This window comes from Epinephelus fuscoguttatus, linkage group LG14 (genome assembly GCF_011397635.1).
Source record: "Epinephelus fuscoguttatus linkage group LG14, E.fuscoguttatus.final_Chr_v1".
In the NCBI taxonomy this organism is placed as follows: Eukaryota; Metazoa; Chordata; class Actinopteri; order Perciformes; family Serranidae; genus Epinephelus; species Epinephelus fuscoguttatus.
The window spans coordinates 18443241-18454974 of NC_064765.1; the positions used below are offsets into that span (position 1 = coordinate 18443241).

General features: G+C 42.9%; 2 protein-coding genes across 3 annotated transcripts in view; one reads left to right on the top strand and one right to left on the bottom strand.

The window, feature by feature from the left end:
• The window catches only part of fancm (FA complementation group M), a 68963-nt gene extending 66699 nt beyond the window's left edge, over positions 1-2264 (top strand). Inside the window, exons 22-24 of the mRNA XM_049595400.1 lie at positions 852-1206; positions 1323-1617; positions 1709-2264. Of these exons, the coding sequence (XP_049451357.1) occupies positions 852-1206; positions 1323-1617; positions 1709-1835 (777 nt within the window). The 3' untranslated portion in view covers positions 1836-2264. The remainder of the gene's footprint in view (positions 1-851; positions 1207-1322; positions 1618-1708) is intronic.
• Positions 2265-2448: 184 nt separating this feature from the next.
• Positions 2449-9964, bottom strand: LOC125900441 (mitochondrial basic amino acids transporter). 2 transcript variants are annotated; one of them, XM_049595426.1, is made up of 4 exons: positions 9487-9964; positions 8109-8152; positions 6862-6945; positions 2449-5327 (listed from the first exon to the last, which is right to left on the bottom strand). In XM_049595426.1, exons 1-4 carry the CDS (start codon positions 9518-9520, stop codon positions 4557-4559), a joined length of 933 nt encoding a protein of 310 aa, XP_049451383.1. In that variant the 5' UTR covers positions 9521-9964; the 3' UTR covers positions 2449-4556. The 2 variants fall into 2 exon arrangements, with proteins under 2 accessions (XP_049451383.1, XP_049451384.1); XM_049595427.1 differs by lacking the exons at positions 8109-8152; positions 9487-9964 and adding an exon at positions 7237-7951.
• Positions 9965-11734: the final 1770 nt, after the last annotated feature.

Here is an 11734-nt window from a genome sequence, read left to right on the forward strand (position 1 = left end):
CGGGGCCTGGTGGTAAAAGTTCTGTCCCCTTTGGTCTTCAGCCTGAACTCTAGGACAAGCAGAAGACCTCTGCCCGAGGATTTCAAACTACGTAAAGGTTCATAAGGGACTAACAGGTCTGAGATGTAGTCTGGAGCCATGAAGAGACTTAAAAGTAATCAATGCGATTTTGAAGTCAATCCTAAAACAAACCGGGAGCCATGCAAAGAGGCTAGAACTGGTGTTTTTGGTTAAAAGTCTTGCGGCTGAGTTCTGAACAGTCTGAAGTTGTTGCTAGGTTTTTTGATTAAGACAGGAGTAAAGACTATTGCAATAATCAAGATGCAAAGAGATAAAAGCATGTACAACAGTTGTTCAAAACATGACACCAAGAGTTCTTGCAACAGGCTTTATGTGTTGTGACAGGTGACCAGTAGATGGCAGTATTTGCTTTGTGATATGTTGTGACCTGATTACGAGGTTTCTGTTTTATTAGAATTGAGCTGTGGAAAATTTAGCAACATCCAACTTTTGATATCATACAGACATATAGACGATAGACATTATGGGGACGTTTCAGGTTAAACAAAAAGGGTCTTACTCTTACAAAAAGGTCTGTCTCTGTAGGAATCCTTTCTATAATGTCAGACACTTAGTGTTTAAAAACAAAACACCTGTAGTGGACATGCTGGAGACTGCAGTCGTCTCACTCAACACTGGACCACTTTTGAGAATTGTTGTCTCCATTAGTCACTTAGACAGAAAAACAAAAGGGGATCTACACTCAAAAATACCCCTTAAACCAAACACATGATCACCTAAACATGCATTTAATCCACTAAGACTTTAACTACACTGAGGTTTTCCTCCAGGTCCAGACACCTCCCACCACCTCCTCAGTTCCACAGATGTCCACAGCACAGGATCCACCAGTCAATGAGCCCCCTGCACCATCAGGGCCTGTTTGCATCTTGGTGGACAGTCGTTGCATCAGCAATGGAGTGGAGCTGATGACCAGCCTCCGTCAGCGCCACGCAGTCACCATCCACGTCTGCTCATTAGACGGCAGCTACTTCATTGTCAGCAACCGTACAGCTGTGGAGAGGCACAGCCAATCGGATTTAGCCGCGATGCAGAACCGGAAACGATTGGTTGAGAGAGTGAACAGCTTGCAGGGGTTGTTTGAACGTGTTTGTCTGATAGTGGAGAAGGACCGAACCAAGCCAGGTGAGGTTGATTTGATGACCTCACATCAAGCCAACTTATGTTAAATATGGGTCGCTTGTACTGTTTATTTTGTTCACAGGAAGTTTTTAATCTGTTTATTATGGCAATCATCACAGGTGAGGTGTCGCGTCCGTTTCAGCGAACACGTTACTTTGACAGCACTCTGACTGCACTGGTGCGTACCGGGGTGCGCCTGCTGTGGAGCAAAGGTGCTGAGGAGAGTGCTGGCTTGCTGGCAGACCTGGCACAGCTGGAGCAGCGTAAAGGTCAGGGCATCAGTGTACCGCTGGAGGTCAAAGGGCAGCACAGGGAGCAGGCCCTGCAGCTCTACTTGAGCCTGCCCTCGGTCAACTACGTCCATGCCCTCAGCATGAGCCACAACTTCAGGTCAATCGCCCAACTCATAAACAGGTAAGGCAAGAGTGTGTGTGTATGCTGTGGCACAACAAGAACAGACGAGCCTTATTCCCCCTACTCTCATCTTCTTTTGTTCCTCCTGCAGCCCTATTGAAGCCATACAGAAGGGAGGCTGCATGAGCCGATCCAGAGCAGAGGAGATCTACCGCTTCCTGCGCTACTCGTGTGACTCCTTCTTTGTGAACACATCAAAAGCAGGAAACCCTAGCTAGCAGTGTGGGAGAGAAACACTGTAGGAAAACCACAAACTGAAATCTACTCCTCCTTTATGTCTCCACTACTTCCTTTGCTTCATGTCAGTCTCACCAGGGACCAGACGACTACAGTTACTATGCTATGTATAGTAACTGCTCTTTCTTAAGTTGTATCTCAATGCGAGGATCGTGGTTCAACCTTCTTGCACAATATTTGAAGGGGAACATCACTAAATTCAATTTATGTTATATAATACCACAGCTGTTTCCTTAGGACTCATGTACAGGCACGAGTCCTGTCAGACGATGTGAAGGCAACACTGGGATCATAAGAACTTGACACTTGAATAACTTATTTTTTGTCGAAATAATGAACACTTGTTTACAAAGCTACTGTCAAAGACATAAATATGGACAATATTTCTTTAATAAACTGCTATTTTTATACATTAGTGTCACAAAGTATGTGTGTGTTCCCCCTGAGAGATTTGAATGAGTCTGCTTCAAGCCCCAATATAAGTATAACCTGCGATACCCATCTTTGACCACTGGAGGTCAGTCTTTCATTTAACAGAACTCACCCATTCATCCATTCTCATTAGTTTACCAAGAACTGTCTCTTGCAGAAAACTTGAGGGGAAAAAAAGATTTTTATTCCACCATTCTCTCAAATCACTACATAGCGTGCATGCTGCTTTGGTGCAAGATAATGTACAGAAACGAGCACAGAACACGAAGGCAACATCACTTAAAGCAGCCTCTCTACAAAGATATCAACAACCATGGATCCTCCACCAGACAAACCTCGATGAAATACACAACTTAAGTCTTGAAACAGAAAAATACAGGATTATAATTAAGGAAAATCTACCCCCTAGAGAGATTTCACACCTTTAAACTTATAAAGGAGGAAATGAAAAACAAAAAATTCACAGTATGTACATTATATCTTTGGACAACCCCAAAGCTGTTTCAGACCAGTTTAACATCTGCCACTCATTAAAGAGAAAAACAGCAGCAGCAGTTTAGAGACGTGGACATGTGTGCTGTCTACATGCAAGGGAAGTAACAGCTCCAGCAATGTTTAAACTTTGTGTCTCCTGCAGGTGGGTTGACAAAGGCATTTTAGTGCGTGACTGCAGCTTCAGTGTTTGACGTGGCACAGTTTGTGGTCTAAACCTGCTTGAATTTTGAAAGCACCAGTTAACAGCTGTTGAAGTTCACAGAGGTCGCGTTGCTTCAGGTGACACAGCGTGTGCCCTCTGTCAAATAATGACTGGCTGGGTTGACACTGAAAGAGAAGCAGAGGGGTCCTACGCAGATTTTGTTTGTCTAGAGATTAGTGACAAAACCTTGAGGGTCAGATTTAAAGACAACTAAATCAGTGGCTTGTATTTCAACACTTGTGTAATGGTAAGCGTTGTTACAGGTGCGTAAACATAAAGAAATGCGCTTTCGTAAACACACAAATAGCAGCTTTATCAAACACAGACGAAATCTGCAGCTCAAAGTGTTAACGTAACAGGAGCTATTCCTTCCTCTGCCTCTAGGCGGCTCACGTTAGTGTACAGAACTGGTCTGACAATGACACAACTCCTTTAGAGGCTGTGAAGCCCGCTAAATATTATGCTCCTATCTATCGATAAGAAGTGCGACGTTTAAAAACACATTTTGGATTTTAAAAAGCTCATCTTAAACACGCCATCAGCTTCGTTTGACACCGAGACAGAATCTCGCGTTAGTGGGACATTTTTTTTTTAACCATACATGTGCTCATTATAGTATACTATAAGGTGCTTTCTTTGGACACCGTACGATATCCAGGACAACAAGATTAAAAACAGTATCAGATTTGGTTTTAGATGATGATTGTGTCGTATAATTAAATATTTTAAATTAAATTGTTTCACGCGATTATCTTGTATCCGACTGTATCAAAACCATGTTTATGTCATACTGCAATGGGCCTGTAATATTTTTCACCAATTAAAACTTAAGACAGCATCCACACCTTGAGTCAAATCCCCATGACTTCTCATAGGAACGTTAAGGTACATAAACAGTTTCAACCTCAGGAAAAGAATGAAACAATATCTACATCAATGTACACGTGTAAGGCTTTCTTTGTGTTTGCAACTGTTGCGATAAGATGCTGAAGTGCTGTGTTCACACTATGTGGAGGTAAATAATGAGGGGATGATTTGACCTGGCACCACAGAGAGAATATAATATATAAAATTAATAAAATCCTCACATGTACTCATGAAGTGATTGACGTTTGTAAAAAGGGACAATAAAAAAATGAATTCATGTTCATTAACACGCCAAAGTTTGAATACTCCAATGGCTGTCAACATGAATTCCATGTATACTTCATGATGACCCGAACGCAGCATTAAATATTAAGTGTTTCTTTTACTATAAGTTGTAGGGACATCTGTAACTGTCACTGCACATTACAGTAAGTTTCCTTAATTACTTAAAAGTCAAGAAAGTGTGTAAAAAAAACCCCAAGGACTTTTAAAAACCATAATATTTACAAGTGCAGCCTTCATCTTAAAATATATATTATTTAAATAATACATGTGGTCACTTGGCTGAAGCTCCAAGGGCTTACCTCTCTGATTATGGACACCTGTTAGCAGATCATAGACCTGCATGAAGCTGCGAATTTCATCTATACTACTGTATATAGATTTGCTGATGACTGTAGTAACGCTCATTCCGCTGCACGATGGCTCACATGCTGGTTGGCTGCGTCTGTGGCTGCAGCGGCTGCAGCTGCACAGACTGCGGCTCAGAGTCCTGAATGCTGCACTCTTCTCCTTCACGCATGTACATTAAAAATAGAGTCACTGTGGCAAACGTGGTGGCGTTCACTGGAAATGCGCGGAGCAGAGTGGACGTGAGTCCACGTGTAAACACCCGCCACCCCTCTTTCTTTAGACTCTGTCTGACACAGTCCATGATGCCGCTGTACTGGTTCACACCACCCACCCCGTCCGCCTGGAGACGCGATTTGATCACATCCACAGGATAAGTGGAGATCCAAGAAGCAATGCCAGACATTCCACCGGCAAACAACAGCTTGGGGATCATGTAAGGATCCTCTGGCTCGCAGCCAAGGGAACGTGTCCACATGTCGTAAGCGAGAAAGTACACACCGAAACCAGGTGTCTCGCGCACCAGGGTGGTCACCATGCCACGATTGATACCTCGGATTCCCTCCTTTTTGTAGATTCTCACCAGGCAGTCCAGGGAGTTCTTATACAGCTTCCTCTTTGACTTCTTCTCTCCAGTCCCCTGCATCTGCATGCGTGTCTTGGCCAGCTCCATCGGGCAGCAAATCACACACTGGATGGCTCCAGCAGAGGCCCCAGCCAGGAACTGGTTGAGAGGTGTGTCGCGGCCAAGCTTGCGCATGGCGTTGCCTTGGACGCCAAAAACTATGGCATTGATGAAGGTCAGGCCCATCATTGGAGAGCCGATGCCTTTGTACAGACCGAGCATCTGCAGACACAAAGACAGATTACTGGGACCAGTGAGGGAACACCATTGTGATGCATTAAGAACTTTACAGAGCCCAGCAGGTAGAAAACTTTTAGATCATTTGCAGGGATGCACGATACTGGACTTTTGCTGATATGCAGATATTTTCCAGCTCATTTAGGCCAATTGCCGATTCTGAAATCTGCACATAGTTCTTTCCACCTAATGCAGAGACATTTAAGCCTCTCCTGTGGTTGAATAAACATATCATTATGCCTGCTCCTTTTGTAATGGCCTACCGGCAAATGTAGACATAAAATACAGTTATTTTCAAAATGTACACATGCACTAGGCAAAATAAGAAAACTTGTTAAATTTAGGGTTAACGAAAACACATGCAATATTTATTTCCGTCCTACTTTGACAGGTTTGAGTGACACTTTCCCCGAGACAATCCTGATTGAACTGACCTATTTGGACTAAATAAAGCAACATAATTTAAGCATCATGTTATCGGCTTCTCAAATCAGTGAAAAAGTGGATTTCTGGCTGATGCTGATATTTCATTTTAAAGCCTCTATCTGACGATAACGAAGATGTGCAGATGTTAAAGGGCATCTACTTTCATTTATGCGCACAATTTAGTTATCAATTCCCAGGAATCAATCCAGACCAATACACTGGTTTGGCTCAATCATAACATCAATACATATTGTCATCTTTAAGACAGATGAGCTTTTATTTTGAAAGTCCCATGGCATGTCTGTGTCATCATGTCCAAGCCAAGCACACCTCCTTCCTAAACATTCATACAGCGCAAACAGCCTTGTGCCAGGCAGATAACGTTTAGCAGCCAAGAAAAAGACAATGAGGATATTCACTGACATCAACTCACATCAATCAATTCCAAATCATACTGTGGCAGATTTTGTGATATCAGCAAATATTGTACTGTTGTCCAAAGAATCTATATGACATTGTATTGTGTTTGAACCTGTGATTTACACCCCCATTGGACAATCAAATATTCTTCAAGCCTGCTGATTCCTTTTAGCCCTTACAAATAAAATGTGTCAATACTGACACCCGTCATATAACGGCTAAATAAAAAAACAGCAGGATTTAAACGTCTAAATCAAGCTGAAAACTACTTAACATTTTCATATTGTACAGCGTGAGGAACGCAATCCAATACCTCCATGTGAAACAGCCACGAGGAATTGACTGAGACCAAGCATACTCCGCTCAAATGGCACCACGTCCGCAGCTTAATTTAGCGCATGCAGAAATAAGGTACTCACTGACCCTGGCTAACAGACACACCTCCGCCCCCTTTCACCCCCAACACCCCATGTTAGGAACATGGCTGATGCCTGCGTTTAGAGATGGGACTGTAATCGGACACTTTAATCAGCGCGGTGAGCATTCTCAACTTTGGCATAGTCGCACATGGTGACAGTTACGCGTGCTACTTCACAGCCATGATATGTTAAGCTGCAGCCTTCGAAAGAGAATAAACAAGTAAAACATTAAGAGGCACTGGTCACAAACTCACCGACTCCTGGCGTATGATTGACTGGAAGCAGTGAAACGTCCCACGGTACAGAGGTTTGTCCACATTTTGAACTTGAAGCCTCACCTGTGGACGACAGCCCTCATGTTTGAGTCATATGATCAACGAAAGGACCACAAATAATACAAACCACATATTGTATAGCAGGTTGAAGGGGGAACAAGCAGGCAACAGAGCTTTGAAATGGTTCTTTCAGGGGTAAAAACAAAAATGCTAAGGGGTGCAACATGAGGGAGAAAAAAGATTTACCGAGCATGTATAAAAAACAAAATGTCTTCTGTGCTTTATATTTCTATAACTCAAGACAAGACATTGGGTGAGAGGAGGAAAAAAAATAAAGACCTTGACCATACTTACTAGGTCACATTCCCATGGAGAGGTTGTTTATTTCTCCCTCTCATCTACAACACAGTGACACTGTTGCTGTTAAAAAGACAGCCTCCCCCTCAGCTCAGGGAGACATGACAATAAAAGCAGGGTATAAAAGAGCTACAACCAAACCACTCATCATCTCTGCGCGCCTCCTAAGTGGATGCTGCAGATTTAAACAGTTTTGTGCTATAGTTAAAACTTCCTTGCCTCGTCTTTTCAAATAAATCAAGTGAATGATTAATGACAGCAAACTATGGTTAATTAATTCACACAAATCATAAAATGCGACGTCAGAAAATCAAACATGTATTGAGGAAAATCTTTGTTTTACTTTAACTAACAAGAAGCTACAAGTCAAAGGACTACTACATAAACACGTCTACTAACTTTAGTGCCCATGCTACTTCTACTATTTCTATTAGGGAGTGCAAGAGTTATTCAGGAAAATGGCAGTAGCAATAGCCTAAAATAAAATGACAATTTTATTTAAATCCAAAGGGAAGTAACTTTACTGAAGTTAAGAACAGCAGCTTATATTTAGTACTTGGTTGCTGATGAATACTAACATTTATAGGAATGGCATGTGAGTAAGTGAGTTGTTTAGAATTAGAGAAATGTACATGTAAAACATGTCAAAACAAATTCACATGTCTTCAATACAGTAATATCCCTACAGTAATCAATATCCCATTCCTCTTGCTCAGTTACCTCATTCCTAGTGTAGGCTGACTGTGCAACTTTAGATTACCTGGGTTCAAATTCAACAGAGTGGTCTGACTCACTAAAACACAACGTCCTGGATCATGCCATTGCCTAACGTGAGTAAACAGTGAGGAGGATGGAACAGATGCACCCACCTTCACGGTGTCGAATGGATGTCCGACCAAAACACCAGCAGCACCTGAAAAACAAGAGACAGGACTTAAAATCACATACGAATATACGATTTATGATGATAAAACAAATCATTTGCTTATAATCAAGCGGCAATCTTTCCATATCAAACAGCCCGCCCCCCCGAGACGGAGTAAAATAATCAGCTGGTCACTGCACTGTACCCTGTGACGAAAGCTTGACAGTGCCTTGTCATGTCCTGTCCTTGACCGAGCCGAAAATCCATTATACAACGGTTAACTTCTGACCATGTCATATTAGGACCTGTGAGCAATCAATCATCAAAGGCTCTAATTGTCAAATGTAACATACTGACACCTCATTGTCCATGACCTTGCAACTTACGCACACATCATTACTGATACAGCAACGTTGATTATTTATTAAGTGTTGTGTTGTGGTGTGGCATTACTGCATGGATGTTTATAAAAGTGTGTTGCAATTCTAATGCACTTGTTTTGAGCTTATGGTTGCATAACCTCCACTTAAACATATCGTGTGGCAACTTGCATTGGGACAGACTTTGCTATGCATGAATCAGCAAAGGGATAACAAAATAGTATAGTGTTGGATCCAGAGTAGCTTTAGGCAAATATGACTGACTATTATGTGGACATATATACTAAAACTCTTGCAGCAGGCTCTCTGTACATGTTTAATCACCCCCAGGGACCTCTGGAACTATATGGAGTCCTTGATGTGTTCAAGTTTGGGAAGATCTAGCCTTGGGCTGAGACAAAACAGCTGACAGATTCCCAAGGGTTTGGGTTGAGGCGATTGTGAGCTATCTCCAGACAGGAGGGCATGAACTCCCTTAACTTAAGGTTACTCCCTAAGGAGGAATGATAGGGGTTAACTCACGATGATTCATATCTGATGATAAAGAATCATGAGGAAATATGATGCCACTATAGATAAAACCTTCCCCTTTATCATTTTAGGTTTAGCTGGGTAAGTTTAAATCACATTAAAGTGTTTTTAAATGGTGATGATGCTCCACAATGCACAGGATGTAATTACCACTCCCTATGCGTCAGACAGGTATGGAATGCAGCTTCACCAACGTACATCCGGGATTTCCCCATACATTTAGCCAAAAACTAACCTTAATATAAAGTAAAGTTGTGATTTTAAGTCTCTAATTTGTCGTTGCAGTTTGTTTACATGTTTTTCAGACGTGGCAGCTGTGGACAAATCACTACCTTTGCAGCCATAGCTGTCCACGCGCTGCCAGACGATGGGGAAAAAAAACGGAAAGCTGGCTAATGCTAATGCTAGCTCCAACTTGTTAACCTGGCTAACGCTGCTGCTAGCTAACATCAATCCCGGTTAACGACTTACCTCCTACGCAGCCCGCGGCGAAGTCCAATGCCATTCCCTCGCGACTCTAACGGTTGAAATGTGTCAAGCTAGCTCGGTGGCTAAATTGAACCTCACAAGCCCTTTTAGTTGGGTACTTTGTTAGAGATGTTCCGGAGTTTTCCCTGAACTTGGCAATTTACAAACTCCGGCTTGGTGTCGAGCCAAGCTGGTTATCTCTAAGCGATATCCTCTTTGAGGGTTTCAGACGCTGCTGATGCTGAGCCAACGGAGGATTTGCTGCGGCTAATGATAACCACTCAGACACGGAGCGTGGAGCCTGGCTGAGACTGTGACAGATGTATTTTGCTGATGTGTCCTCACGCTCACTACTAGAAGCCCCCTCTCTGCCAAAGCTTTCTATTTCTGGAGGAGGAGGAGGTAGAGGAGGGAGGCGGAGGTTCAAAGTAGAAGAGAAGGAGCGTGTTTGCCCTTTTCGAAGGCAGCCCAATCGGATGACTTGGAGGTAGACAACTCCCCTAGTGGGTGCTGTCCGCCCCTCGCACCCATTGGCTGCCGCCTTATTGGGGAGAGCACTAGAGGAGAGTTTGAAACTATCAAGGCCGTCAAAATCAACAGTGTTATCATCGTGGCGGTCGTCATCAGCATGTGTGAGTGTCCAACAGGGGGGCTTCAGCTGTGATTAGATAGACATGTGCAGAGCCAAATTCAGGACACATCAGCATAGGGGAGACAGGGGCTGGTTGGCACACTGCTATTTCTGCTTCTTTAAAGGTTACAAGTGCAGGATTTAGGGGGGTATATTAGCAGAGATTCAATAAATCTTTTGTCTATAACCACCTTATCTCTCAAGACTTAGGCCCTGTCCAAATACCCGCACTTGCGCCCTGAGGTCTTCTCTGAAGTGCACTTGCCAAAAGTGCAGTTAGGGGCATAAGTGCGCAAGGGATCGATGCTGTTTAAAAAGGAGAATTGGGACAGTTGCGTACACGTCACTTCTGTTTGGGTCCAGCTGGTCCGTCTCCTAGGAGACGAAACATGGCGTTAGAGGAAATAACGTTGTTGGCAGCACTGCTGCTGCAAATGATAAATAGATACAATCAGCGAATGATGAGGAGGATTAGGAGCTGCAGAAGAAGGCGGCATCTACATCAGATGCAGATATTGATGCTGATGCCCAACCAACAGGTAAATTAAATTAAATTTTACTCTTGAATTTACCTGTTAATAATGTGTATATTAGCTGTAACATCTTTTTTTACTCTACCGTTAACATAGTCTAGATTACCGTTATTACTATTAAAACATTTTTTGCTTGGATAAATTGTGGTAAATTGTGATATGAAATAAACTATAAAGACATACGGTAATAATAATAATTAAAGACACAATCAAAACTGTAAAGTGATGTGGACTGTCATACAAACCTCCAGTCAACTGTAAACTGTATATTATTTCATTATTAACGCCCTGTCATGTATTGTTAAGTCCACACAGCGTGTTGTTTGACGTTATGTTCCTCTAACAGTCGTTGTCAGTCGGAGTTAACGGCTCGCAGACACATCAGTTACCGTTTGAAGATGGTGAGTTGTACTGGCCAGCTGTGCAGTGTTACGGCGTCACGACACTACGGAGGATTCTGGGTAAAATCCTTCAGCGAAGTGAGGTCTGATGTGCACTTCGGAAGGGGTGCATTAAGGGCGCAGGTTTGCACCCCTTGATAACAATAGAAGACAATTTGGCCAGATTCTGCAATTTACATTGTAGAATCTGTGGCAGCCCTGTGTGAAAGACAACTACAAAAAAAAAAGGGGGGGGGGGGGCTTTGAGGTTGAACATGCTGCGCTTTAGCCAATCACAATGGAGGGGGCGGGGCCGAGACGTGCAGGTGTCCCCAGGAAATGTGTACCTACAGACAGAGCAAGCTCCGCGTCCATGGCGACTGCTCCACCCAAAACGCTGTCTCGTCAACGTGAAAAACATGGACAACAGCACAACTTACAAGCGTTGTGCATCCACCAGCACACCTTCCACTCCTCACGACAGGAAAAAAAGGGCATTAGCGGCAACGTTTTTATACTTCAAAAGAAGTCCAGTCAAGACATGTCTGCAGTTCGAAATGGTAACGTTTAGTCTTAACACTTAAGTTAACTTCATCGTTGGTTAGTGGTAATTCACATTATAACGTTACCCAACTCTAACGTTATCCCATTAACATTAAATTTAACGTTATGTTGACCAAAACAATAGCGTTCTCGGGCCATTTTTC

Excerpts from the sequence above, each read along its gene's own strand:
- LOC125900441 (XM_049595426.1), bottom strand. The coding sequence starts at position 9,520 with ATGGCATTGGACTTCGCCGCGGGCTGCGTAGGAG. Across the intron at positions 8,153-9,486 it reads CGCCGCGGGCTGCGTAGGAG|GTGCTGCTGGTGTTTTGGTC; the intron begins GTAAGTCGTTAA and ends CTTGTTTTTCAG. Across the intron at positions 5,328-6,861 it reads CAATCATACGCCAGGAGTCG|ATGCTCGGTCTGTACAAAGG; the intron begins GTGAGTTTGTGA and ends TTGTGTCTGCAG.